Source organism: Hemicordylus capensis, chromosome 3 (assembly GCF_027244095.1).
Source record: "Hemicordylus capensis ecotype Gifberg chromosome 3, rHemCap1.1.pri, whole genome shotgun sequence".
Lineage (NCBI taxonomy): Eukaryota > Metazoa > Chordata > Lepidosauria > Squamata > Cordylidae > Hemicordylus > Hemicordylus capensis.
The window spans coordinates 280,997,653-281,024,185 of record NC_069659.1 but is presented as its reverse complement, the minus strand read 5'-3'; the positions used below and the strand labels follow the sequence as shown (position 1 = coordinate 281,024,185).

The 26,533-nt window shown below is 48.3% G+C and overlaps 1 protein-coding gene across 1 annotated transcript; it reads right to left on the bottom strand.

The window, feature by feature from the left end:
* Positions 1-12,969: 12,969 nt before the first annotated feature.
* On the bottom strand, positions 12,970-16,737 carry LOC128351693 (uncharacterized). The gene is made up of 2 exons (XM_053311442.1): positions 15,057-16,737; positions 12,970-14,054 (listed from the first exon to the last, which is right to left on the bottom strand). The coding sequence occupies exons 1-2, from the start codon at positions 16,734-16,736 to the stop codon at positions 13,665-13,667; spliced, it is 2,070 nt and encodes a 689-aa protein (XP_053167417.1). The 5' UTR covers position 16,737; the 3' UTR covers positions 12,970-13,664.
* Positions 16,738-26,533: the final 9,796 nt, after the last annotated feature.

Below are 26,533 nucleotides of genomic sequence, written 5' to 3'. Positions count from 1 at the left end.
CTTACTAAATTTCAAACCCTGCTGAAAGGTCCATATTGGAAAAATAGTTCTTTAAGTAAAGTACGAATGGCTCCCAATCTTCTTTGAAACATTCCAAGTTTTCATCCCTTATGAGTGCTGTAAATTTTGCCATCTCAGCGTATTCCAAAATTTTTATCAACCAATCTTCTTTTGAGGGCATTTTATTGTCTTTCCATTTCTGTGCATATATTATTCTAGCCGCCGTGGTTGCATACATTAAAAATGTTAAATTTCTTCTGGAGAATGCTCCTTGAGTTATTCCCAGCAGGAAGGATTCTGGCCTCTTAGGAAATGTCATTTTAAAAATTTTCTTCAACTCATTATATATCATATCCCAAAAGGCCTTTGCCTTCCCGCATGACCACCACATATGAAAAAAGGTTCCTTCACATTGTCCACATTTCCAACATTTGTTTGGAACATTTTTATACATTAAATCTATTTTTTTTTTGGTGTAAAATACCACCTGTACATCATCTTATAATAATTTTCTTTTAAAGTATAACATGCAGTGAACTTTAAATCAGTTTTCCATAATTTTCCCAAGCTGCCATATCTATATTATGACCCACATCTTGAGCCCATTTTATCATAGTCGTTTTAACCACTTCATATCTTGTCTCCTCCAAAAGCAACAACTTATACATCTTAGAGACTATTTTTTCATCATTTTCACACAACTCCTTCTCGAATCTCGACATTTGATCCTCAAATCCAACTTTAAGATCCTTCTTCTAAATTTCGTTTAGTTGATGATACTGAAACCAGTTACTAACCAAATTTTGTACTTCGATTAGGTTTTTTAATTTACAGCCCCTCTCTTGAAAACATAACAAGTCCCTATAGGTACCCCATTCAGATTGCATATTTATCTTTTTACGTGCCAAAGCTTCAATCGGGGATACCCGTAATGGAGTTTTAGATTCCAGCCATTTTTTATATTTTACCCACACTCCCATTAGACTCCTTCTTACATAGTGATTGAGAAAGTCTTTTATCATACCACAGATATGAATGCCATCCAAACCTTCTATCAAATCGTTCCAGATCAAGTATTCTGGGATTTCTTAATGTTATCCATTCTTTTAACCATGTCAAACAGGCAGCCCTAAAATACAACCTTAAATCCAGCAGGGTAAGACCACCTCTTTCTTTAGCATCAGTTAAATTTTTTAATGTAATTCTTGGCCTTTTCCCTTGCCAAACAAATTTGCCATTGCTTGAAACAGGTTAACGTATTAATTATAGGAATAGTCTGGAAAAGAAACAACATTTTAGGTAGAACATTCTTCTTCACAACTGAAATTCTTCCCATTAAAGATAAGTTCATTCTAGTCCATCTTTGCAAATCAATTTTTACTGTATTCCATATTTTGATATAATTATTTGAAAACAACAAAGAATTTTTGTTTGTCAACCAGACACCCTATTGAGTATATATTTTTGAGGATGGGAACTAGGGATAGATTGGGGATTCTGTTGGTGTACCATCCACCTCACTGCCCAAATGACTCCCTAACTGAGCTGACGGAGCTGGTCACGGAGTTGGTGTTGGAGTCTCCTAGACCTTTGGTGCTGGGGGACTTCAATATCCACTTTGGGGCTGGTTTGTCTGGTGCGGCTCAGGAGTTCATAGCAGCCATGACAACTATGAGCCTATTCCAATTAGTTTCAGAACCAAATCATGTTGCTGGCCATGCACTCAATTTGGTATTCTGTTCAGATCACGGGGGTGTTCCATGGGTGGGGATCTGGTGGTTTCCCCACTGTCATGGATGGACCACTACCTGGTTAAGGTTGGTTTCACAGCCGCAATCCACCCCTGCAGGGGTGGTGGATCTATTAGGATGGTCCGTCCAAAAAGGCTGCTGTTTCCAGTAAGATTTCAAAAGGCCTTGGAGGATTTTGATGTTGGTTCAGCCAGTGATTCTGTTGATGCCCTGGTGGGAATCTGGAACAGGGAACTCATCAGGGCAGTAGACATGATTGCTCCCAAGCATCCCTTCTGACCTGCTTCAAAAATTGCCCCTTGTTATACTGAGGAGTTGCAGGGGCTGAAGCAGTTGGGTAGGTGACTAGAGCACTAGTGGAGGAGAACTTGGTTCGAATCTGACAGGATACAGCATGTGACTCATTTGAAGACATGTGATGGCAGCGAAAAATACATTTTGGCCTGCGTGCATTGCAACTGCAGGTTCGAGCTCGGCTGAGCTATCCCGGGTTGTGAGGAGCTAAGTCTCTGGGGTTCAAATCAGACCCTGGGGTTGTTTTGCTGTTATGCTTTTAATGGGTGCTTTGCAAATAAGATCTCCTGTATCCGAGCTGACTTATACTCCACGATTTCTGCAAGGTCTATGGAGGAGGTGTCCAGCGATCGCTCTTGCAGTATTAGATTGGATCAGTTTCAATCTGTGACTCCTGAAGATGTGGACAAGCTGCTTGAGGCGGTGCGGCCTACCACCTGTTCTCTGGATCCTTGCACAACTTGGTTGCTTCTGTCTAGTAGGGAGATTGTTGGAGGTGGCCTAGTTAATATCATAAATGCATTGCTGAGGGAGGGTAGGGTGCCTCCTTGTCTGAAGGAGGCAATGGTTAGACCACGCCTAAAGAAGCCTTCCACGGACCCCTTAGCAATGGATAGTCACAGGCCAATCTCCAAACTCCCTTGGTTGGGTAAGGTGATTGAGAGGGTGGTGGTTGACCAGCTCCAGGAAGTTTGGGGGGAAACTGATTATCTAGACCCATTTCAAACTGGCTTTCGAGCTGGCTTTGTGGTTGAGACAGCCTTGCTCGGCCTGATGGATGACCTTTGCTAGGGAACCAACAGAGGGAGTGTGACTCTGCTGGTTCTTCTGGATCCCTTGGCAGTGTTCAATACCATTGACCATGGTATCCTTCTGGATCGCCTGGGGGAGTTGGGGATAGGGGGCACTGCTCTGCAGTGGTTCTGCTCCTACCTCTCTGGTAGATTCCAGATTGTGGAGCTTGGTGACAGTTGCTCCTCAAAACAGGAGCTGTTATATGGAGTCCCTCAGGGCTCCATTCTGTCACCAATGCTTTTCAATATCTACATGAAACCACTGGGTGAGGTCATCAGGAGATTTGGTGCTGGGTGTTATCAATATGCTGGTGACACCCAAATCTACTTCTCCTTTTCATCTGCATCATCGGGAAATGGTGTTCATTCCCTAAATGCCTGCCTACAGGCAGTAATGGGCTGGATGAGGGACAACAAATTGAAGCTGAATCCAAGCAAGACGGAGGTGCTTATTGTGGGGGCTCAGAATCTGAGGGGTGAGTTAGATCTTCCTGTACTGGATGGGGTTACACTCCCCTGGAATGAGTAGGTGCGCAGCTTGGGAGTGCTCTTGGACCCAGGCCTCACCCTGGTATCTCAAGTGGAGGCCATGGCCAGGAATCCTTTCTTTCAGTTATGGCTGATTTGACAGCTACGCCCATTCCTTGAAGATAATGACATCAAAACAGTGGTGCATCAGCTGGTAACCTCCTGGCTTGACTATTGCAATGCGCTCTATGTGGAGCTGCCTTTGTACGTAGTTTGGAAACTTCAGTGGGGAAATGACTTGCCTAGGGTGCAAGAGGTTGCTGGTTCAAATCCCTGCTGGTATGTTTCCCATAATATGGGAAAACATCTATATCGGGTAGCAGCGATATAGGAAGGTGCTGAAAGGCATCATCTCACACTGCACAGGAGGCAGCAATGGTAAACCCCACCTGAATTCTACCAGATAAAATCACATGGCTCTGTGGTCACCAGGAGTTGACACCAACTCGAGGGCACAACTTTACCTTTAAATGCAAACTTCAACTGAAGCTTAAGACAACCTATTTTTGTAACCTACTAAGTATTTTTGAGTGTATTTAAAACCTAAAAGCCTCAGATGGAAGCAGTCTGTAGTAACTGAATAAAACTGTTTTTTGTTCTTTTCTTTTTACAAGCCTCTCAGAGTTGGTTTTTAACTCAAGCAAAAAAGGGAGAGCGGAAAGGGGATTTCTCTGGTGCAAAAGCATCCTCAAGCACTCAGCAGTTATCAGTTTCCTCATCACGTGTAAGCCTACACATGGAAGGTTTTTGCATTTACCCAATAGCAAAATTAAGAGAGTTTGCCCTGGGATTCCACCCTGGGCCCAGGGAGGTTCAAGCTCTGTTTATAAGAGGGATGGCGGCGGCAGCATTTTCATTCTACCTGAATGAAAGATTAGTTTTAGGAGAAGCCTAGCCAGGCAGCTCGCCAGGGATGCTTCAGCATTTTCCCCTTCACGTGAGCTGCTCTGAGACAAAGGCTTTAATCTGCTGACCCTACTCCCATTAGGAATGATGGGAGTAAGGTCACAATTGTGATTATGCAGTGCTTAGTAGGCACAGAGCAGCCCCAGTTCAGCCAGTTGTGTGGGTGTGCTTTAGAGTGTATCACAGCAGTGCACGCATGCCTCTCTCTCTTAGATCTATGGTTCTCTGTGTAGTATGTAAGCCACTGTTTCCAGCTGTCTACCTGTGATTCCACAGTATCAGCCCCTCCCTACACAATATTAACCCATCAAACAGGAACTCGAGTACCAGCTGAGACATAAATGGGGAGGATAGTTTAGAGATTCAGACTATATTGCCTTTACACACTTTAGAATTTGGCTTGCAACACTGAAAAATAAAGAAGCTTATTGAGTTGTTACTTAAACCACTCTTGCTTAACTCATGAGTAGGCTTTCTGCTCACGATGCATAGATCCCATCTGTGTTCTGCTCCTCCTCACATTAAATTATCCATAAAATGATACACATGGCGTGAACACTACAGGAAGCACAAAACTTCCAGCTCTAAATGAAAATCCATTTTAAATCCCTACTGCTCCTGTGTGCTTTTCTGTTCTGCAGAGAAGGCAATATTCAGAACCTGAATTAGAACCTGAAAAATGCATTGGGAAGGGGCGGTGTTTTCCTGATTATGTTGCTTCTGTAAATGATTGACCCAGTTAATTTAAACAGGCTTTTTCGGTGATGTACTCAACCCCCCTCATCTCCACCTTCTCAGAGAAATGTATTACTCATCATATGTTCTTGGGTATTATGCATTTTAAGCCATGCTTAGGCCTCTTTTCATTATTATATCTGGCATGTTGGCTGATCTCCCAGCCCTCAAGACTTACTACTGGAACAGAGGACGAAGCTTCCTGGGTCAAGTCTGGGTTTTGCCAAAGTTTATAGATCAAGGAGGTAGGCAGTATGAAGTGCAGAAGGCTTCAAAATGGTTATTAAGTGTTCTCAGTCTGCATTTTGTTGGATACGTTTCTTTTGCAGAATCTGACAGCCGTGGTGTGGAAGAAGTCCCATTTTCCTCATACTGTTATTATGGGAGCTAGGAGGCAATTGGCAGGCACTGGTTATTTAACCTCTCCTTGCCCACCAATTATTTCCTCCGCTGTCATTTTAAAAGGGTTCTCCTCCACAACTGGGCTTTGAAACCTGCTTGATCATAGAAAATGGTGCTGACGAGGTATTCAGAGGGGAGAATTGGTGGGAATGGGAGGGGTTACGTGTTGGGATTTATGTGTATACACTTTGTCTTTGTTTTTGCCACTGATGTATTGTATCTGTGTATAGGCTTGTGGTAGAGTTTAGAATGTTTGTGTCAGTCATCAGTTCTGAAGATTGATTGGTCAGTTGTGTTTCTTACTGGATGCTTGAGTATTTTTTTTCCCTGTTAAGATGATGAGAGCAGAGCAGGATTATGATGATTGGGTAATAGTTAAGTAATAAGCTTTAGGCTTCAGTTTCCATTGTTACACACTAGAGGTGTACACAAAACTGGAAAACCAGGTTCAGTTTGAGTAGAACTGGACTCGAACTGAACTGCATTGGGTCCTGTTCTGTGCACACTAGAGCTGGGCCCAGTCCAGGTCTAGTCCAAACTGGTTCAGGCCCACCTTTGTGCGGGGGGTGGGGGGTAGGGGTGGGTGAGAATGGGGACACAATTTTTTTTAACAAAAGAAGAATGGTGGACTTACCACCATTGCAGGGCTTCAGGGGGTGCTGCCACGGCTGTGGGGGGAGGCCTCCTGATGTCCCCCTCAGACACAAGTCACAAAGGTGAATTAGATGCATTGTCTCCAGTAATCCGCTCAAGGCACAAACTGCAGAATTTTTAGCCAACAGCCAGCTGTGCGTAATCACTGCTCCACCTCCTCCCCCAGCAGTCGCTATAAATCCAGTCAGTCTTTTGCTGCTTCCTTGCCGATAACCGGCTGCTTCTTCTCTACTCCATAACCTGCCATTGATGCTTCTCTTGCCTGTGTTCTCTGGGAGACAGCGGCTGCTCAGCCTCCTGCTTGGAGTCCAAATCTTCCCTCCAAAGGCCACTCTGCCCCGCTGGCTCCTCCTGAGGCAAATGCACTTGCCCTGGCCTGTGGGGATGACTCCCCACTCAGATCACAAACTTGACTCTCCTCAGATGTCTCCCTTCTTCAAAAGCTTCAGGTGGGGGCATAACAGTTGTGCAGTGAGCATGTTCTGGAGACAGGACCTAGAATTGAAATGATGGTGCCACTAGCTTCCTTCCTGAAGGCAGCAAAATCCCAGTTCTGGCCCTGTCTTGCTCCATTACACAGAACTGCAAAGGAGTTCCAGAATTCCTTTGCAAATTATTGTGGCTAGCTTCAATTTTTTCCTCTAAACTCCTACTCTTAGCATTGTGCCAGGGTGGGAAGGAAGTCGATTTATCTTGATTTCTCCAAAAATCCAAATACTTTTTTCTTTGCTAATTCAGTCTATTGGGTAGTTTCTCTTTCATTTTCCTTTGTTTTTATTTCTACCGTCTGGCTACTGTGCTCTGCATACTATAGCCAGTAACATGCAACATTCCCATTCTGGAACCATGGTGGAAGTGACAGATGCCCTGACAGCACCCTGGCCTGAAGGCCTGCTATACACTTTCCCTCCGACAGCAGTCATAGGAAGATTCCTACAAAAGCTACGGCTCGAATGAGCAGAATGTCCCGATAGCTCCTTACTAGCCTTGGAGACCGTGGTTCTCCAACCTATAGAACCTGTCAGTCAGCCCACCTTGGCATCTTCCTCCATGAACAGATTTCATAAGAGCTTGGGGCCGTCTCAGTCCACAAGGAGTTTTGTATCTTCCAACTAGATGCTGTAGTCTTAAAATCAGACAAAATCTTCCTACCAGTGTTCCCTCACATGGTTTTTGATGTCTGCTCACTTAATTTTAGATCCCACTCAGGTTGAATCTAAGGATGTGCAAACCGGCTCGACATCGAACAGGTTTGATGTCGAGCCGTTTTGGTTCGATGGAATGGAGTCAAACCGAACCACACCCTGTTCGACCCCGGACTGAACCCCCCCCAACTAGACTTACTAGCCTTAACCCCCCCACTAGCCTTACTCCCTGCAACTGTTTGGGGTTTTTTTTTTTGCAATTTTTTTAAAAAAAATTCCTCTTTTTTTACCGTATCCCCTTCGGGGGAGTTCCTTGGGGCAGTGGGAGCAGGGTCCATGGGAGTTCCCCCTCCTCCCACTGGCCTCCGTTATCACTGCCAGTAGCCCGTTTGGCTGGTTTTTCGGCCAGTTTGGGCCTTTGAACTTTGGTGCGGCAGCCATTTTGGATGCCGCCGTGCCTGCGCAATTGGCCTCTGAGAGGCCTGGGTTATGCCAGCCCTCTCAGAGGCCAATTGAGCAGGCGCAGCAGCATCCAAAATGGCCACTGTGCTGAAGTTCAAAGGCCCAAACGGGCTGAAAAACTGGCGGAATGGGCCGCTGGCAGTGATAATGGAGGCCGGCGGGGGGAGGGGGAACCTCCACGGACCCCCCCGATGCCCCAAGGAACTCCCCCAAAGGGGATACAGTAAAAAAAATTAATTTTAAAAATCGCAAACACCCCCCCCCCAAACAGTTGAGGGGTGTTCAGTCCGGGGTTGGACCAAACAGGGAGTGGGGGAGGGGACAACTTCCAGGGTTCTAGCTTTGCAGGTTTTCAGCTTTCTTCTACTCCCCTGCCTGTTACCTATGAGCATTCCTTCTTTAATCAGTGTGATAAGGCTATGTGAATATTTTCCTGTCTTTATCTTTTGCACAACAGTCCCGGAACTGGGGTTTTGCCGCCTTCCAAGCAGGGAGCTAGCCACGCCTTTAGTTCAAAAACTAGGTCCTGTCTTCAGAACATGCTGAGTGCACAACTCCCATGCTATTGGAGGATGACCTTTCCGTCTGCGAAAAAGAACATTTCAAGATAAGTCCAACGTTTCTTTCTAGTCCCAATGTTTGAAAAGAAAAGAAAAGATCTTGAAAACATATGGGTGGAAAATATGAAGAGACTGGACAAGGCTTCCAGCTGTCAAGGACAGAACATCATCATTCTGCATGTCTCCTTCCCTCCCATGATACGTGTATAGCAGCCCCTCCTAGCCTATGACTGACCTTTTTCTGCATCATTTTCCTTATTACATTTATATCAATGTCATGATGGATTCCATTGATGGAACTCAAGGTGGCATCCATTGGGTCCATCCTGGCACTGACCAGGCCTAGACCAACTCATGGTCTGATGGCACATGGTCGCTGCAGCATGTGCCATCAGACCATGTCCTGGATATTACAGTTGTCCCTGGCAAAAATAAAGCTCCCAGGATGGGGAGAAGTTGGCAGCAGGGGCCAATGGAGGACATAAGCCACCACGTAGTCATCCCTGAGTTTTGAAATAGGATATCACCCCCAGCACAGTACCTCCACTGACTATCTTATGTTTCTTTTTAGATTGTGAGCCCTTTGGGGACAGGGATCCATTTTGTTTATCTTATTTATTTGTTATTTCTCTGTGTAAACCGCCCTGAGCCATTTTGGAAGGGCGGTATAGCAATCAAATAAATAAATAAAATAAAAATAAATATCAGCAGACTTTCCTGATGTGGTATTTGGATGCTGTTTCTGGTCAAGTGAGGTTATGACAGCATGGCTGGGCAAGCAAATTTGAGGGCATGGGATTACAGATAGACTCCTTAATTCAGATCTTCCAGAGCCATTTTGCCACCAGGATTGGGAACCAGAGGTAGGAGCTGCAACCAGACTACCAACTGCTGCCCTCAGAGACACCCAGCCTTCTGGCAAAACTGCCAAGTCAAGTGACCTTCAGTAAACTCCAGGAATTGATTTCGGATACATGTGCAACCATGCCTGCAGCTACATTCCCTATGTATAAGCAGCATCCAGTCATTGCCCAGAGTGCTGCATAATTGGTTTCCTGCTTGTTAAGCCTTGCTCCCTAGCCAGGCTGAAGGACTGAAGAAGGAATGGCATGACATGTCTCTTGAAGCACACTGTTTATGTACTTCACATGTTCCAGTGCACAGCAGCCCTTGGAATGAAAATAGGTTCTGGGTCTATCCCTAGTCAGTTTTCAGTCACATTAAACCTTCAGGATAGGGGAGAAGAAGGTAGTATACAAAGGAGACATAGGGGGCTGTCAGTTTCGTTCCTTAGCTGGGGCCCAAAATATGAAGTGCCTAAAATACAGGGTCTAAAATAAAAGAATACCCTTTAAGTGTCCTGACTGAAACATGCTTCCTCACATTCTTGAAGATACAGAAGACTTGTCCTTAAATGTCTGGTAACTTTTGTCATAAAAGAGCAGAAGTACTGTAAAGTGTATTATGTGTTGGAAACTGTAAAATGTATTATGTGTCCTATTTTAATTACGCTTTTACCTCCTTTTCTATTCTCTCTTTCATCCTCAGTTTTCTTCACTTTCACTGTCTTTAATTCTTGGTTCTGATTGCCTCTAGCTCCTGTACGTACAGTCATATGCTCTTAAGATGCTGTATAAGATCCATACTGGCACCTCTACTTGTATACCTTACCTCAGTAGCAAGATGAATTAAAATTCCACATGATCCAATGAGATGTTGCACCCGTAGTGGATATTTGCAGCCCATAAGGGATTAAACTAGATTATACCAAGGATCATAGCAGGGATTATGGTTGGTTGTAATGGATATTGTGTAGGATTAACCAAATGCTATTCTTGGAAATATATTGTCACAAATCCATGACCATCCTAACATTCCATGGTTGTCGCTCCAGTACACACTGCATCTACTCAGACAAGCCACATTAGCAGTAAGTTTAGAATCCAGTATTTTATTTTCAGTGTGATCATTTTTTAAAAGGTTACTTTTAGAGGCATATGATTCATATAGTACACAGTACAGTATATGCATGTAAGCATAACCAAAAAAATATCACCAGTGCCTATAAACACCCACACAACACATGCACAGTAAGATGCTACTTCTTTTGTAGCAGACAGACAGAACCTCGCATACATAGTCATATATGTGTGTGGGGCTGTGTGTGTGTGTGTGTGTAAAAAAATACCACCAGTACCTATTAAAAAATACCACCAGTGCCTATAAACAGTGCCTAGTACACAGTACAGTATATGTATGTAAGCATCACCAAAAAAATATCACCAGTGTCTATAAACACTCACACAACACATGCACAGTAAGACGCTACTTCTTTTGTAGCAGACAGACAGAACCTCACATACATAGTCGTGTGTGTGTGTGTGTGTGTGTGTACACACACACACTGCACCCACACAACACATATGTTGTGTTTTTACATACTGTATATTTTTAACACAGAGGACCGGTTTGGATGATATTTCCTGTGCATTCACATCCTGCTTTCCCTCCTGGTATGCCATTAAAGGTAAAGTGTGCCGTCAAGTCTATTTCAACTCCTGAAGCCCACAGAGCCCTGTGGTTTTCTTTTGGTAGAATACAGGAGTGGTTTACCATTGCTTCCTCCTGTGCAGTATGAGATGATGCCTTTCAGCATCTTCCTATATTGCTGCTGCCCAATATAGTAGCAGGGGGGATTCAAACCAGCAACGGTCTGCTTGTTACGTTAGTCAAGCATTTCCCCGCTGCACCATTACTGTTCTCATAATTGCATAGGGCAGTTCGTTTGGGGAACACAGTGCTTGGAATGGGAGTGGGATGTGAGCACACATGTCCCTAATTGCATGTGGGTGGGGCTGGCTTGGACATATTGTCTGAACTGGCCGTATACCTTAGCAAAGATATAAGAGAATGCCTTCTTGGTTATGAGCTTTGCTGCCTACTGAGATAACCTGGGCAAACCTGTCTCAGTTGCCACTGGCTTGTCTGGTGGCTACTCAGAGATAGACCTTCTCTGTTGCCACCCTGAGGCTGCACTCCCTGCCAAAATAGAGCCTCTCCATATCTGACAGCTTTTAAAAGGAGTCTTAAAAGACATTTGTTCACCCATGCTTATTGTAGAACTGTTAATCTGCTTTAAACTGGTTTTAATGTTTTCACTGTTTTAATTTTGTGTTGTGTTTGTTGTGAACCAGCCAGAGAAGGGAGTTTGGGGTGGTATACAAATATACTAAACCGATTAATCAATACATTAAATCAAGGTCTTAGCTGAGCCATCTCACTGTCCACTGCACATTGTAAGACCATGCAATTGAATTACCTCTTCAGCACTGCAACATGGCAGAGGTGTACAGCAAGGGCTCTGTGGTGGACTCCACCCCACTGAAGTCTAATAGTAGAAGGAGGGGCAAGAAAGAAGCCTTGCTAACTGAACAAAAGAGGCACCTTTTAAAAGTGGTGATTCTCTTTATTTAGCAGGGGGAGAGCAACTGGCCCTATCCATCCTCAGCCCAGCATCCCTCCAGTGGCTGTTGCTGGTGTCTGTCATATGTTTCTCTTTTGGACTGTGAGACCTTTGGGGAAAGGGAGCCATTATATTTATTTTTATCTATGTATGCCACCTAATGACACAGAAGGGAAATGCTTGACTAACAAGCAGAATGTTGCCGGTTCGAATCCCCTCTGGTACGATATTGGGCAGCAGTGATAGGAAGATGCCGAAAGGCATTATCTCATACTGCGCAGGAGGAGGAAATGGTAAACCACTCCTGTATTCTACCAAAGACAACCAGAGAGCTCTGTGGTCACCAGGAGTTGAAATCGACTTGACGGCACACTTTACAAACCACTTTGGGGACTTTTGTTGAAAAGTGGTATATAAATATTTGTCGTATTCGTATTGATAGGGAGACTTTACTCCACTGTAGAGCAGGAAGTCTATATTTCTGCATATTTATTTATTTTGTTCTATATTTACTTGCCACCTATTTGTAATCACTCAAGGCAGTTTACAGAGGTGGTTGCTTGGTCATTCTTCCCTCCCATGATCCTAACTCTCAACTTTGTGAGTAATCTAGAAGCCTCGTGCTCACCAGATGGCCCACTAGAATGGATGCTGACTTGGAAGTAAGCCCTACTTTTAATTAGATTTATAATTTTAATACTTTTAATATTGGGTTTTAACTGACTTTAATATTTAAATGATTTTAATTGTAAACTGCCCAGAGACACAAGTTTTGGGCAGTATAGAAATATGCTAAATAAATAATACTGCACTTAATAGAGCTTACTCCTAAGTAAACATGCATAGGGTTGGAGCCTTTGTTTGGCAGCATACTTCTGTATTCTCAGCCATCCCAGATTGAGCATGCTTCCTTATGGGGTTGGCATATTTACTCCAGAGACCCAGTGTGACTTGTCAGAATGTATTTATTTGCATTTATATCATGCTCTTCCTCTAAGGAGCCTAGAGCACTGTACATAGTTATGTTTATCCTCACAGCAATCCTGTGAGGTAGATTAGGCTGGAAGAGAAGTGTTTGGCTGAGTCACCCCATGAGTTTAATGGCTGAGTGGATATGAACTGGGGTCTCTCCAGTCATAGTCTAACTAATCACTACACCAGGTCTACTTCATAGTGTCTGAGAGGCATGGAGGTTATTCACAGAATCAAAATTGTGTGGCAGCACGTGAGGAGGAAAACCTGGGTAGTTGCTTCCGCACAATGAGCCTCTTGCACCCAGACCCAAGGAGACACGGACACAGAAGTATTATGGAGGAACTGGTCACTTTATTAGGGGTACAAGGTTTTAAGACAGTGCCTGCACAGGCACGGCAGCTGGGGTTGGCATTCAGAGCAGCAACAGTGCGGGCTCGGATGGGGGGGGGGCACCACGTGGCCACCCCCGCCCTAGAATCTCATGGCACAGACACCTCGGCTCCAGGCGGCCCACCTTCCAGAAGGGGGCGCCCTTCGTTGCCGACCTAAGGTCAGGACCCTGCAATTTACATCACCTGTCCGACGCTGTAAAGCCATACGGAAGGGTGTCGGTTGCAGGGAGGTGGGAGCAAGGCAGCATCCCTGATCTGTAAAGCCTCAAGGGATCTGCCCCTCCACCTTACAGCTAAAGCTTACCTAAGGTGCCGCACCGCATCAGCCGCTCACCTCCGCACTGTGCCCGCCACAGCGGGCGTCAGCCTAGCTTGACGCCCCGCCACCCCACAGGCCTAACAGCACTGTTGCCAACCCCAGCCGCAGATCGTCTAAGAAATACCTCATACCAAGGGGGGACAAGTGCACCCCATCACCCCTGAATAACTGGGGGAGCGAGAACGCGATGTCGTTGTGTGGGATGCACCCACCCCCCTTTGAGGCGATGAAGCGCGCCATGGCCGCGTTCACCCCGCGCCTAGCCCTATCTACCTTGTTCTGCTTCACCGCCCCCCTCCAGACTCGCCGCTGAGTGATGTCAGACCAGATGACCACCAGCCCCGGGCACCAGGAGAGGGCGACCACCAGGTCCTGGGCAATCTGTCTTGAGAGCGAAATGCCAGACTGGTCCACCAGGTCGTTGCCTCCAAAATGCAGCAGCAGGACATCCGGGACAGGATTCCCTTCCAGGAACTCGTGCAGCATCGGCAGGAACTGGGCCCTCCGCATGCCCCGCCGGCCAAGCCACTCCACAGTGGCCCAACGCCCCAAACCAAGCTGGGTTCCAGGGTCGGCGCTCTGCGCCCACTTGCGTGCCCAGAAAATGAAGGAATGGCCCAGTATGAGGACTCTTGCGCGCTGCCCGGCCGCCCTCGGCCCAGCCGACTGAGGCCCTGCGCAAGAGGAGAAAGCGTTAGGAGTGGCACAAATAAATGGTTCGTGGGTGGGGGTGGGGTGGGGCAGAATTTATGCGCCCATCTACCGCACGTATCGGCGGTAAGCCGCTGACCGCCACCTGCCCAGCCGCCGGATTTCCGGGCCCGAATAACCCATCCGAGCAGCCATGGAAGCCGCCCCAATCCGAAAGGAGTGGGGGGCCAGATCCTGGGTAGGCACCCCCGCCGCCACAAAGGCTCTCCTCATCACCGCCCAAAACTGGAATTGGGTCACGTGGCGCCCATTAGCGTGGATAAAGAGGCACCCCATAGCTGAACCCCTGGCCTCCGTGTAGTCCTCCAGTGCACGGACTGGGCACAAGCCCGGGTCGCCAGCGGCATGCAGCGCGACACTCTGCCCCTTGCCTCTCTGATCTGTTTTTGAAAACCTAAGGTGCAGTACCACCCGGGAAGCACCCACGGTGAGGTCACTGAATTGAAGTACCCTACTCGTGGGGCCGCGCCTGCTCCTGGGGAACATCTCTCCAACCCTAAAGGCCCCGAAGAAAGCAACCAAGGCTGCCGCCCTGAACAGGACCTCCTCATAAGGAGACGCACAAACCCCAGCAAGTTGCCGCAGTGCCAGCTGCAGCGCCTCTGGGGTGACCGGCCTACGTCGGTCAGGTTGCACGGGCGTCTCCCTCGCCCAGCCCTCCAGCATGCGCCGGACCCTGAAGTCCCCAGAATGGTCGGGGAGGCCCCTTGCTTTCCCAAAGAAAGCCAGCGCAGCCAAATGGCCGGCCATGGTGCTCACCGCCAGCCCCTGGGCACGGAGGTGCACCAGGTACTGCATCAGCTGTTCCGGCGGCACAGGCCACACATGGACCAATCCTACCTGAGCTCTAAACTGCAGAAAGGCCCTGACCCTTTTGTCGTAGGCAACCCGTGTCCTGGGCGCTATGGAGGCTTGGATGGCCCTAAACGCCTCTACATCCCAAGGTTCCACAACCATTCGGGCACCTGCTCGGGCTCCTTGGCGGCTCCAGGTGCCAGCTTCCGGAAGCGCTGCATCTGGAAGCGAGACAGGGCATCTGCCACCTCGTTCTGCACCCCTGGAACATGCTGGGCGGTGAAGAGCGTGTTATGGCGAAGGCATGTTAGAACCAGGGCCCGCACCAGCCCCATCACCCTCTGTGATTTGGAAGTCTGGCTATTAATAATCTGAACCACGGCCAAATTATCGCACCAGAAACGCACGACCGAGTCCTTGAAGGACTCGGCCCAAATGTGCACCGCCACCACAATGGGGAAGAGTTCGAGGAAGGTGAGATCCCTTGTGATTCCCCGTTCCGACCAGCTGCCCGGCCATCGTTCCGCGCACCAGCGCCCTCTCAGGTACAGGCCGAACCCAAGGCCGCCCGCGGCGTCTGACTGAACCTGGAAGTCGGCCTCGAGCAGCTGGGAAGAACGCCAGAATGACACCCCATTAAAGGACTCCAGGAACCTGAGCCAGAGCCCCATATCCTCCCTCATGGCGGTAGACACCCTAATGAGGAAATGGGGTCGATTACACCCCACCATGGCGTCACACAGGCGCCTTAGAAAGGGGCGGCCTGGAGCCACCACCCTGCAAGCGAAGTTCAGGTGGCCAACCAGCAATTGCAATTTGCGTAGCGTTACCTTCCTAGCCTCTCTGCATTCCCTGAGCAATTCCCTCATGATGCTGAGCTTGTCCCCGGGGAGGCGTGAGAGCTGTCCCACCGTGTCCAGCTCTATCCCCAGAAATGTAAGCTTCGTGGTCGGGCCCTCTGTCTTGTCCTTAGCCAGTGGCACCCCCAGATCCCCGCAGAGTGCCCTGAATGAGCGCAGTAAGTGTAGGCATTGGCCAGAGCCCTCCCTTTCTCCGAAAATAAAGTCATCTAAAGAGTGAGCGGAGGAGCGTAGCCCCGCCCTCCGGCGCAGTGCCCATTCCAGCATAGAGCTGAAAGCCTCAAAGGCCGCACAGGAGACCGAGCATCCCATGGGGAGGGCTCTGTCGATGTAAAATCCCCCTTTAAATGCGAAGCCCAAAAGGTCAAAGTCATCAGGGTGCACGGGCAGGAGGCGGAAGGCGGATTCAATGTCGCACTTCGCCATCAGTGCCCGAGGCCCGCAGCCCCTGATCATGGCCACAGCCTCATCAAACGATGTATACCGTACTGAGCAAAGGTCCGCCGGTATCCCATCGTTAACCGAGTCGCCCCTTGGGTAGGACAGGTGGTGGATAAGCCTATACTCTCCCGGCGCCTTCTTAGGGACCACGCCCAAAGGGGATACCCGCAATGTTGGCAGTGGCAGCCTGTCAAAGGGGCCCAGCACCCTCCCCAGAGACACCTCCTTGGCTATCTTTTTCGCTACTATGTGTTCCATCCCCCTAACCGATTTTAGGTTGCGTGCAAAACTATGGACCCGCCTGGATTGGCACGGAATCCTAAACCCCTTCACAAAACCGTCCTCAATATAGCGTGCGCGCTCCCTGTTGGGGTAGTCACGCAGCAGCCTCCGGAGCACCGGGATTTTAATTGGGCTGGGGCCCTTTTCCAGCCGTGGCTGCTGGGCCCTTTGCCCCTCCCGGGCCTTGGTATCCCCCTTTTCCCCTAAGGGCTTTGGCCCGCTGGCAGTAGATACTGGCGTGCCGCCCACCGCAGAAGCCACAGTCATGCCGGTACTTGCACGGGGAGCGGGCACACTTCCCGTTCTTGTTAAATTCCCAGCACACCAGGGGACCTTGAACCCCCTGTGCGCCTGAGGCCGAAGCCGCTGACGCTGCCGGTGTTTTGGAAATGAGGTGCCCGCTGTCGGCGCGCTCGCCAACCAAGGGCCTCGCGGGTGTCATAATCTGAAGCCATAACTCGGGGTGCTGCCTTTCCCAGGATATACCCGCATTGCTGGAGGCGCGCTCGCGGAACGCTTGGTCGTAGCGCTCCCAGGCATTACCAGCAAAGTCCATGAAGGCTCTGTGTATAATATCAAAATACTTAACAAGAGCGGGGCCCCGCTCTGGATATTTCTGCATCAGAACACCCATGTAGATTGTGTACCCCGAAACCCAATTTGCCCAATTATGCTCAATGGGCTTCCGCTTTGTCCTCTCCTTGTCCTTCCCCTGGGACCCCTCCTTCTCCAGTGGCTCCGGCTCCTTGAAGAGCAATTGGAACACGTCAATGCACTCTCCTTTCCAAATCCGTTCCTTAACTGCTGGAAGGAGGTGGTCCCCCAAGGGTACGGGCCCATCCCCAGTATGCCAAGCAGAGCTGAACTGTGCCGTTGGCCCCTGGGTGGGCAAAGCAGCGCTCCCCCCTTGCCAGACCTGATTACAGGTGGCGTGTGGAGATGCCCAGTTAACTGGCCCTGGGAACCACCCGTATGGTCCGTAGGGGGTGCTAAAGGGCAGTCCCCACGGCCAGGCCCCCTGTGGGGACTCACCATTGTCGTCCCTGCCGTCTCCTGGTCCTGAGTCCGCCGGTTGTGTCGTGATCCCCGCTGGTTCCTCGTGGGCAGTTCCCGCCGCCGCCTCCAAAGCTGCTAGACGGTCAGCAAAGCCCTGCATTAGTTTTGCCTTCTTTTCCGCCCTGTTTGACTTTTTTGCATGTGGGGGCACCCCCGAAGGCCCCCCGCCCGCCTTGTCGCCCTCTAGAGTGGTGCGCTGCCTCTCAAGGGCCTGCAGCCGTGCTATAAACGCCCTGATGGCACCCAGTTCCAAATCGCCCTCATCGTCGGAGGAGGATTCGGCGGGTGCGTTTGGCCTCTTAGGTGGCCGCGTTGGCTTGCCACCCTTCTTGGCTGGAGCCTTCCCACCCTTTTTAACAGGGGCTTTCTTAACTGGGGCTTTCTTAGGGCCCATGTCCCAAAGGATGAAGCTTATGGGCCTGTACCCTGCCCTCAAGTGCGTAAACGAGTGACCTGGCCGGCGCAAGGCTGACTGAGGCCTACGCTGGCAAGGAAGGCCTATGAGTCACAGCGCCTGCCCCACCTAGCCGTGGTAAGGCCCAGCCCCACTGAAAGGCCCCCAAATGAAGCTTAGGCCCGGCAGGGGAGGCCCACGAGCCCACCAGGGAGGCCTAGTCAATGCAGGCCCCCAAAATGGGTGTGTGGGGGGGGGGTTAGGCCCTACAGGCCCGACAATAAAGGCAAAGGCCGCCCTTAGCAGAAGGCCTAAATGGGCCCTGGGTTGAAGGGGTTCACACAGTTCAAGCCAACACCCCCAACGTCCAATCAACCCTCCCCCAGATGACCGGGTTAGTCAATTGCCCCCCCGCTGAAGGCCTGGTGCGGCCTACTGAGGGCCTGGGGCGGCCTGCTGCCCTCACTCGATGCTGGGCAGCTTGGGCCTGCCGGGGCCTAGAAGCCCTTGTGTGGAGAGGCCCGAAGATCAAAGGCCGTTCCGAGGAGGACTTAAAAGCCTCTCCTGTGATCCCCCCAGAGCCCGTTACCACAGGCGGCCGGGCTACAGAGGCCCTGGCCGCCCAGCCGCTCCAATCCGCTGCTCGCTCGAAGGGCCGCTGCACTGCTCCCCGACGTTCCGCTCCCGTGGGCCTCCTGCTCCGGCTTCCGATTCGGGTACCCAGCCAGCCACGTGGAGGCCCCGAAGCCGAGCAGCAGCACGTCCTTCCTTCTGCTCGGTCAGGGAAGGACTGAGCCGGCACAGGCCTGCTGCCAGTTCACTGCTGCTAGCCCCGCCTCCGAGACGGAGCCGGGCCAATGGGAGCTAGCTCCCAGTGCCACGTGCTCCAGGGGGTGGGGCTGAGGGCAAACAAGCCGCGCAGCCTAGAGCGGCTGCGATCGGCTGGCTTCTTACAACTGGTGAGAAGGGCTCCAGAGCAGGCTGCGGGAAGGCAGGTTAGACTTGCCTTCCTCGCAGATGACTGCTCTTCCTGTAGTGGGTGCGTTCCCTGAGCACCCAGACAATTTGCCGCATGCCCAGGCAGTGGGGATGCCAGTGCCGTGCACCCAGGCAGTGGGGAGATGAGTCGTGCCAGCCCCCAGAAATACCACAATGCACCGCACAAGTGTGAAGCTCCCTGAGCTTCCCACAGTTGAAGAGCTGTGGTTGCAAGCAGATGTAGCTGCCAGACAATTTTTAAAAATGGGTTTAAGGGAGTGCTCACTCCCTTAACTTCACTATAAAGGGTGGATATTTAGGCGGGTTTGCTGGGATTGGCCTGATACCAGCAGTTCACACGTGCATGCAAAATCAGGTGGGGGGGTCCCTTAGCTCAGTTTTGCACGTGTGTGTGAATAGCCTCAATCACATCTACCCAGGTTTTCCTCTTACCTTGCTTCCACACAATCAAAAATTGAGAGCACACACAGCTCCCAAAACTGGGTAGAACAGTTTTTGATTTTGTGAATGACAGTCATGGACTTATAGCAAAACTAGTGGTAGTAGCCCCAAACTCCCATAACAACAAGTGACCTTTTGATGAGATATCTCCTGTTTTGCCATTGCTGAAGCAGACATCTGGAAGTGTCCTTGATTGAATGACATGATCCAATTTAACCATGTGGACAGAAGTTGCATGTATTACTAGGAGAGGTGTGGGGGAGCAGCCACAGGAAAGCAGCAACCACACTTGCTGCAGAGATAATATATTGTTACAAGATTGGGGCTGTGAAGGCTGGCCAGCCATCTCATTGTTAAGCAGGCTACCGAATATGGTCCAGGATGCCTGTGTTAATGTTTCAGTGACTGAAAGTCAGAGATGACTCTGGAGTGTTCTGAATGGAGGAAGCCACCGGAGCTTGTAAGGCAGGGGCAACCCTTTCATGAGGCGAGGGGAGGCAGTCAACTCAGGTGGCAGGTTATTAGTGCACCAGTAGGGTGGCAAAATGTCCTCTGCTGCTGCTATTGGAGCAGCTCTTCATCCTGATTTGCACTCCTTGCAAAGCTTGCAAGAAACATGAGATGAGAAGAGAAGGCTGCTAGCAAACTTCCGTCTTTGTCACCCCATGCGCCACTTTCAAAGCTTCCAAGGGTTGGTTTTGAAAGGAGGCTGGCCCCCACCATAGCCATGGAGCAAGGCAACATTTGATGCCTCACCTCAAGCCCTCAAATCAACACTTGATGTTTCAGCCTTTAGGGGATGGATTGCACACATGTGTATAAATGTCTCTAGTGCCTCAAATTTGAGGGAATAAGTGTGTGGTTCCAGACCAAAGGTCAGATTATGCAGGTCTCTGCCTGAGTCTAATGACCATCAGACTTAACCTCTTCATTTTGAATGGCTCACTTGAAAATGACCATCCCACTGAGTTCACATATCTGGCCAGCTCTAGAGTGATTCTGATTGATTACTTTATGACCTCAAGAAACCTGCTCCCTCTGCTGGAGAGATTTGAGGTTACCCCCAAATTTGACAGTGATCATCTCCCCAATTCACTCCTTCTAAAGCCTTTCATTCATCAGTCCCACATAAAGAACCATTATAATCTCACCATATCCTTGGCGGGAGGAGCATATTGCCATGCTAAATGGTCTCCACAACTGGATCAAGCACTAAGTAAGCTACTTGCCTCTGACCACCTGCAGTGTATCCAATAATCCCTACTAATTAATGACCCTACTTGTGCATCTTTGGAGTCCTACAATGCCCTAGTCCAGGAATTACAGCAGCGCTTCTCTCATAAGAACTGCGAGCCACATGCACAGTGCCAACAGACCTCCAAGCAGTGGTTTGATAAGGGCTGTGTTAACGCCAAAAAAAGCCCTTGCCAATACCTATCAAGTCTATAAATCTAGTTCTGGACTGTTGGCCATGCCGAATCTCCTTTGGCAGAAAAGACAGTACAAACTTCTGTTAGCTCATAAGAAAAGAGATGCCATGAAAGATGCCTGGATGGGACTCATTCAGGCCATTAGATCAAAAGATTCTGCCATGTTCTGGCATCTTACAAAGCACTCTCCCAGCTATGGTCCAAATCATTTGGATTGTCATATTCACCCAGGGATCTGGGAGAAATACTTTCACGACCTATACAAAGACCCTGCTGCTGTTTGCAGAAGACCCACCTGTGCCATTGAGGATACTCCAGCATGGGCTCCGGTATCAACTTCAGAGATCCACAGTCTAGTCGCCCAATTAAGATCGGGGAAGGCTCCAGGTGATGATTCCACCAGAGGCTCTTATTCCACCAGAGGCTGTTAAAAATAATCTGGACTGGTGGGCCCCTAACCTGGCATCACTCTTCACCTATATTGACACGAATGGCCAAATTCCAAAGGACTGGGGGGTAGCAATCATTGTCAAGGGCAAGAAGGATGACCCCCGCTAATTACATTCCCATCAGTTTGCTCAATACCATTAGCAAACTTTATGTGAGACACCTATATGGGAAACAAGCGGGCTTCAGGGAAGGGTGCTCCACTATCGATCAGTGCCTAGTTCTACAGCACCTTATCATGAAATATTCCTCCTGCAGGGTGAGCTCTCTTTATGCTGCCTTCATTGATCTCAAGGCAGCGTTCGATTCCATCTCACATGTCAAATTAAGGGAGAAGTTGGAAGCCTCCTCCATTGACCGGGACCTGCTATAACTTCTTCACACCCTGCATGTAGACACATCACTCAAGGTGAGATGTAGCCAAGGCCACCTCACAAGAGCTGTTACAACTCAGAAGGGTGTCAAACAAGGATGCATTTTGGCCCCACTCCTCTTCAATTTCTATATTAACTCTATGATGGGCAACCCAGATTTCCACCTTCCAAAGCTTGCGGGGAGACACATTGCCATCTTGCTATATGTGGATGTTGCAGCCATCCTCTCAAGGACCCCCATTGGCCTTAGAAGAGCACTGAGGGCCCTGATGCTGCACTTCAGGGAGGACTGCCTGGAAATCAACTATCACAAAACTAAAATTATGGCCTTTGCCAGGAGACACAAGATCCACTCTTGGTGGATTGAGAGGCATAAGATTGAGCAAGTTGCACACTTCAAATACTTGGGAGTAGTTTTTCTTTCTGGTGGCTCTAGGAAAACTCAGGGAGAACACGTGACTTTAAATGCCCAGAGAAGCTCCTCTGCCATTCTCAAATTCTTGCGGACAAGAGGAGGCCATTATGTACCCGCAGCTCTTGAACTGTTCACAGCCAAGTCGGTAGCTCAGCTCCTCTATGGTGCTCAATTGGGCCCCTTCCCCAACATTGTGACTCTGGAACTTGTATAATCTAAATTCCTGCGGGCAGTGCTCCAAGTATTGAGATGTGTCTCCAATGCCACTTTGTGCCTGGAGACAGACCTGATCAAGCTGGAGGCTAGGGTGTGGGTGGCCATTCTCTATTATTGGCTCAGACTGTCCTTTTGCCCAATTGGTCTTGCCCCCCTAACCCTACACGATGATTACCAATCTAGCTGGATTCAGACAATTGAGACAAAATTAGCTATTCTGGGCCTTTCCCCCTTGACCTTGCTCAGCATGGGCTACGATCGGGCAAAAGCAACCATCAAGCAGCGCATTATAGACGTTGAGCGCCAAACCGATCTCAGCAGTGTCCCAAAATTTCATATCAGTGATGGGCTTAGATATTCTGCTTCTCCAGCAGCATACCTCACCCAACTAGAAGTTCCAAAGCACAGAAGGGCATTCACTTTGGCTCGCTGTCATGGCCTCCCTTCAGTAGTGCTAGAAGGCCATTATAGAAGGACCCCATTTGCAGAGCGACTATGCCCCTGTGGCCTAGGGCAGATCAAAACTACTGAGCGTGTTCTCCTCTACTGCTTGTTCTATAGAGATATTCGTGCCTCCCTCATCCTTCGAATGCTAAGCAAGTATCCAGGTTGTCCAAGCCAATTCTATAGCTTCTTGCTACTCTCTGACTCTAAGCCTGCCATCACATACAGCGTCACCAGGTACTGTGCAGCTGCGAATAGCATTCATCGACAGATGACAGGCAGTGAGTCCTATCAGCCTTAATCTGACTCTCGGTGACCAATTGCTCACGCACCTCCCTTTTTACTGTTCCTTATAACCTTCAATCTGGTTGTTTTCCAGTTTTATTACTCAGGCTTTTATATATTCCTGTCTTCTCATGTCTTTTAACTTTATTACATCCATTTTATGCCTCTTCCTTTTTTCTTTTTCTTTTTTATGCCTTTCATGCATTTTTATGACTTTTACTATTTCTCAGGCTTTTAGGCCCTCATGCTTTTGGTGTACTATCTACTATTTTAAGTATTTTTAGTCCTTTTAATATTAATATATACCATTTTATATGTAATCACTTTTTATCTGCTCTCACTTCTAACATATAATCACCCTTATACTTTATGCTGGTCTGTGACCGTAATAAAGATTGATTGATTGATTGTGTGGCTCCATGCTTCTGACTCCACAAGAGTCACATCTCTCATCAGTCTACACATTACTGTAAAACACCAGCTTGGAACCAGTGCATCCTGTGCAATGCATAAGGCTACCTTCTTCCAGTGACTGTGAAGTTGTCCTGGCTGTGGGGAAAAAGCACTTGAATTCTCTTGGGATACATGCTGTATTCCAAATGATGTGATATATGATGCAATTAAAAGTGGTGGTGGTGGTGGTGAAATGACTGAATATATGCTAACCACCATAATCAAAATACATATTTCATGACAAAAGAAAATAATGTCCTGCTTGAAATAAATATCCATACTATTTTCACAGATTAGGTTTTTATCCTGGGAACTGATCTGTTTTGCAATCTTCTCTATATAAATGACTTGGAGGCCAGCCAACACATTCAGATAATTGGGCATTTGGATAAATGAAAGTACTACACTGTTTTGCATAGGGTGTATATTAGCATGGAGTTAGCAGGACACTCTCTTCAGACTAAGACAATGCATTTTTTGAGAACCTGAGATCAGAAAATGGGAATTTTGCTGCAAAGAACAACATATCAAGGACTGAAAAGATGTCATGAAATTCTATATACATGAAGTACAGGCTTATTAAAATGATCCCTTTGCTCCCATGTAACCTGCCATCTCCAAATAAATGGTTTCAAATCAGAGCTGAACATGTTCTTCTCTGTGTTGCTAAACCTAAACATACTCTCGCTCTGCTTGTTCTTTGCTTATGACAAATCCTCTTCCTCCTATAGCCTCCTAGTCTTAAGGAGGCAATTATTAGATGGCTTCTGAAGAAGCCTACCTTGCATCCCTCAGAGCTGAGTAACTACAAGCCTGTCTCCAACCTTCCGTGGCTGGGCAAGGTAACTGAGAGGGTGGTGGCCTCCCAGCTCCAGTCAGTCTTGGAGGAAACTGATTATCTAGACCCATTTCAAACTGGCTTCCAGGCTAGCTATGGGGTAGAGACTGCCTTGGCCAGCCCGATGGATGATCTCCAACTTGGAATTGACAGAGGAAGTGTGACTCTGTTGGACCTCTCGGCGGCTTTCAGTACTATCGACCATAGTATCCTTCTGGAGGATCTGTGGGGGTTGGGAGTGAGAGGCACTGCTCTGCAGTGGTTCCACTCCTACCTCTTGGGCAGGTTCCAGATGGTGTCCTTTGGAGACTGTTGTTCTTCAAAATCTGAACTTTTGTATGGTGTCCCTCAGGGCTCCGTATTGTCTCCAATGTTGTTTAACATCTACATGAAACCACTGGGAGAGTACATCAGGAGATTTGATGCAGGGTGTTATCAGTATGCTGATGACACCCAAATCTATTTCTCCATGTCAGCATCATCGGGAGAGGGCATAACCTCCCTAAATGACTGCCTGGAGTTGGTAATGGGCTGGATGAGGGATAACAAACTGAGGCTGAATCCAGATAAGATGGAGGTACTCGTTGTGTGGGCTTGAAACTCAGGAGACGATTTTGATCTGCCTGTTCTGAATGGGGTCACACTTCCCCAGAAGGAACAGGTACGTAGTCTGGGTGTGCTTCTGGATCCAAGTCTCCCCCTGGTGTCCCAGGTTGAGGCAGTAGCCAGAAGTGCCTTCTGTCAGCTTCGGCTGATACGTCAGCTGTGTCCGTTTCTTGAGATAGATGACCTCAAAACAGTGGTATATCTGCTGGTAACCTCCAGACTGGGTTACTGTAATGCGCTCTATGTGGGGCTGCCCTTGTATGTAGTCTGGAAACTACAGTTGGTTCAAAATGTGGCAGCCAGGCTGGTCTCTGGGTCATCTAGGAGAGACCATATTACTCCTGTATTGAAGGAGTTACACTGGCTGCCAATGTGTTTCCAGGAAAAATACAAGGTGTTAGTTATAACCTATAAAGCCCTAAACAGCTTGGGCCCTGGGTATTTAAGAGAACATCTTCTTCATAATGAACCCCACCGCCCACTGAGATCATCAGGAGAGGTCCATGTGCATTTGCCACTGGCTCATCTGGTGGCTACTCAGGGACGGGCCTTCTCTGTTGCTGCCCCGAGGCTTTGGAATGCGCTCCCTAGTGAAATAAGAGCCCCCCCCATCTCTGAGCATTTTTAAAAGTCTTTAAAGGCACATCTGTTCACCCAGGCTTTTAACTGATAATGTTTTGGTTGTTTTAATGTTGTTTTGGAATATATATATATATTTTAAATTAAATTGTTGTGTTTTAAATTTCTTGTTTTTGTTTTTAACTAATGTTTTACTTTGGTTTTTATCTTCTTGTAAACCGCCCAGAGATGTAAGTTTTGGGCGGTATACGACTATGTCAAATAAATAAATAAATAAATAAATAAATCCTTACAGGTATTTTGTAGCACAGTAGCAAATGTTGGGTCAAAGGACTGATAATTTTTGGAACAGAGTGGATCCCTGCTTTTAGAAACAGCAACTGTAAGTCATTTTGTTTTGATCTAGACCCATATCAGGACTGATAACAAATGCCCTCCCCTACCAGTCAAACCCAATTTAAAAAACCCTCACTTTGTGAAAAGGGGAGTGACTGGTAATGGAAGGCAGTCTGATTCACTACCAGGCAGGCAAGTCTGCTGGCCAGCTGGCTCTAGAGCATGTAGTGTGCTCAGAACCATTGTTTTGTATTCTGGAGCATGACCAGAATTGCATATTCTAGAGCTCTGTTGCCAGATTTGGCTTTTTAAAAGCCAAATTTTGTGTTATGGCCCATTTGACTCACGAGTATACCCCTTCAGACCCAACAGACTTGCTTATCTGCCTGGTAGTGAGCTGGGCTCTCTCCCATTACTAGCTGCTCCCTTGCAATCATGGGCGTCCAGTGGCGCAGGAGGGGGAACCACTGAATTCCATAGGGCTTGCTCCCAGGTAAGTGGGATTGCAGCCTTTGCCCCCACTGGAAAAGTCCAGCAAACACCCATGGTCTCCCCCGCTCCCATTTTGAGGTTGTTGATTGTTAAAAGGGTAGGGGACCTAAAAATGTGTTCTGGATTGTGTGTGCTTTCCTTGCAAACACTCATCAAACCCCTTAAGGGTTTTTGAATACTTAGCAGAAAAGCTTGCAAAACCCCAGATGGCTTGTGACACGAGCAGGGTATTGTTCATCCATCCTAATCATAGATACTC

Excerpts from the sequence above, each read along its gene's own strand:
- LOC128351693 (XM_053311442.1), bottom strand. The coding sequence starts at position 16,736 with ATGACTGTGGCTTCTGCGGTGGGCGGCACGCCAGTATCTACTGCCAGC. Across the intron at positions 14,055-15,056 it reads CCGCCAAGGAGCCCGAGCAG|GGCCTCAGTCGGCTGGGCCG; the intron begins GTGCCCGAATGG and ends CCTCTTGCGCAG.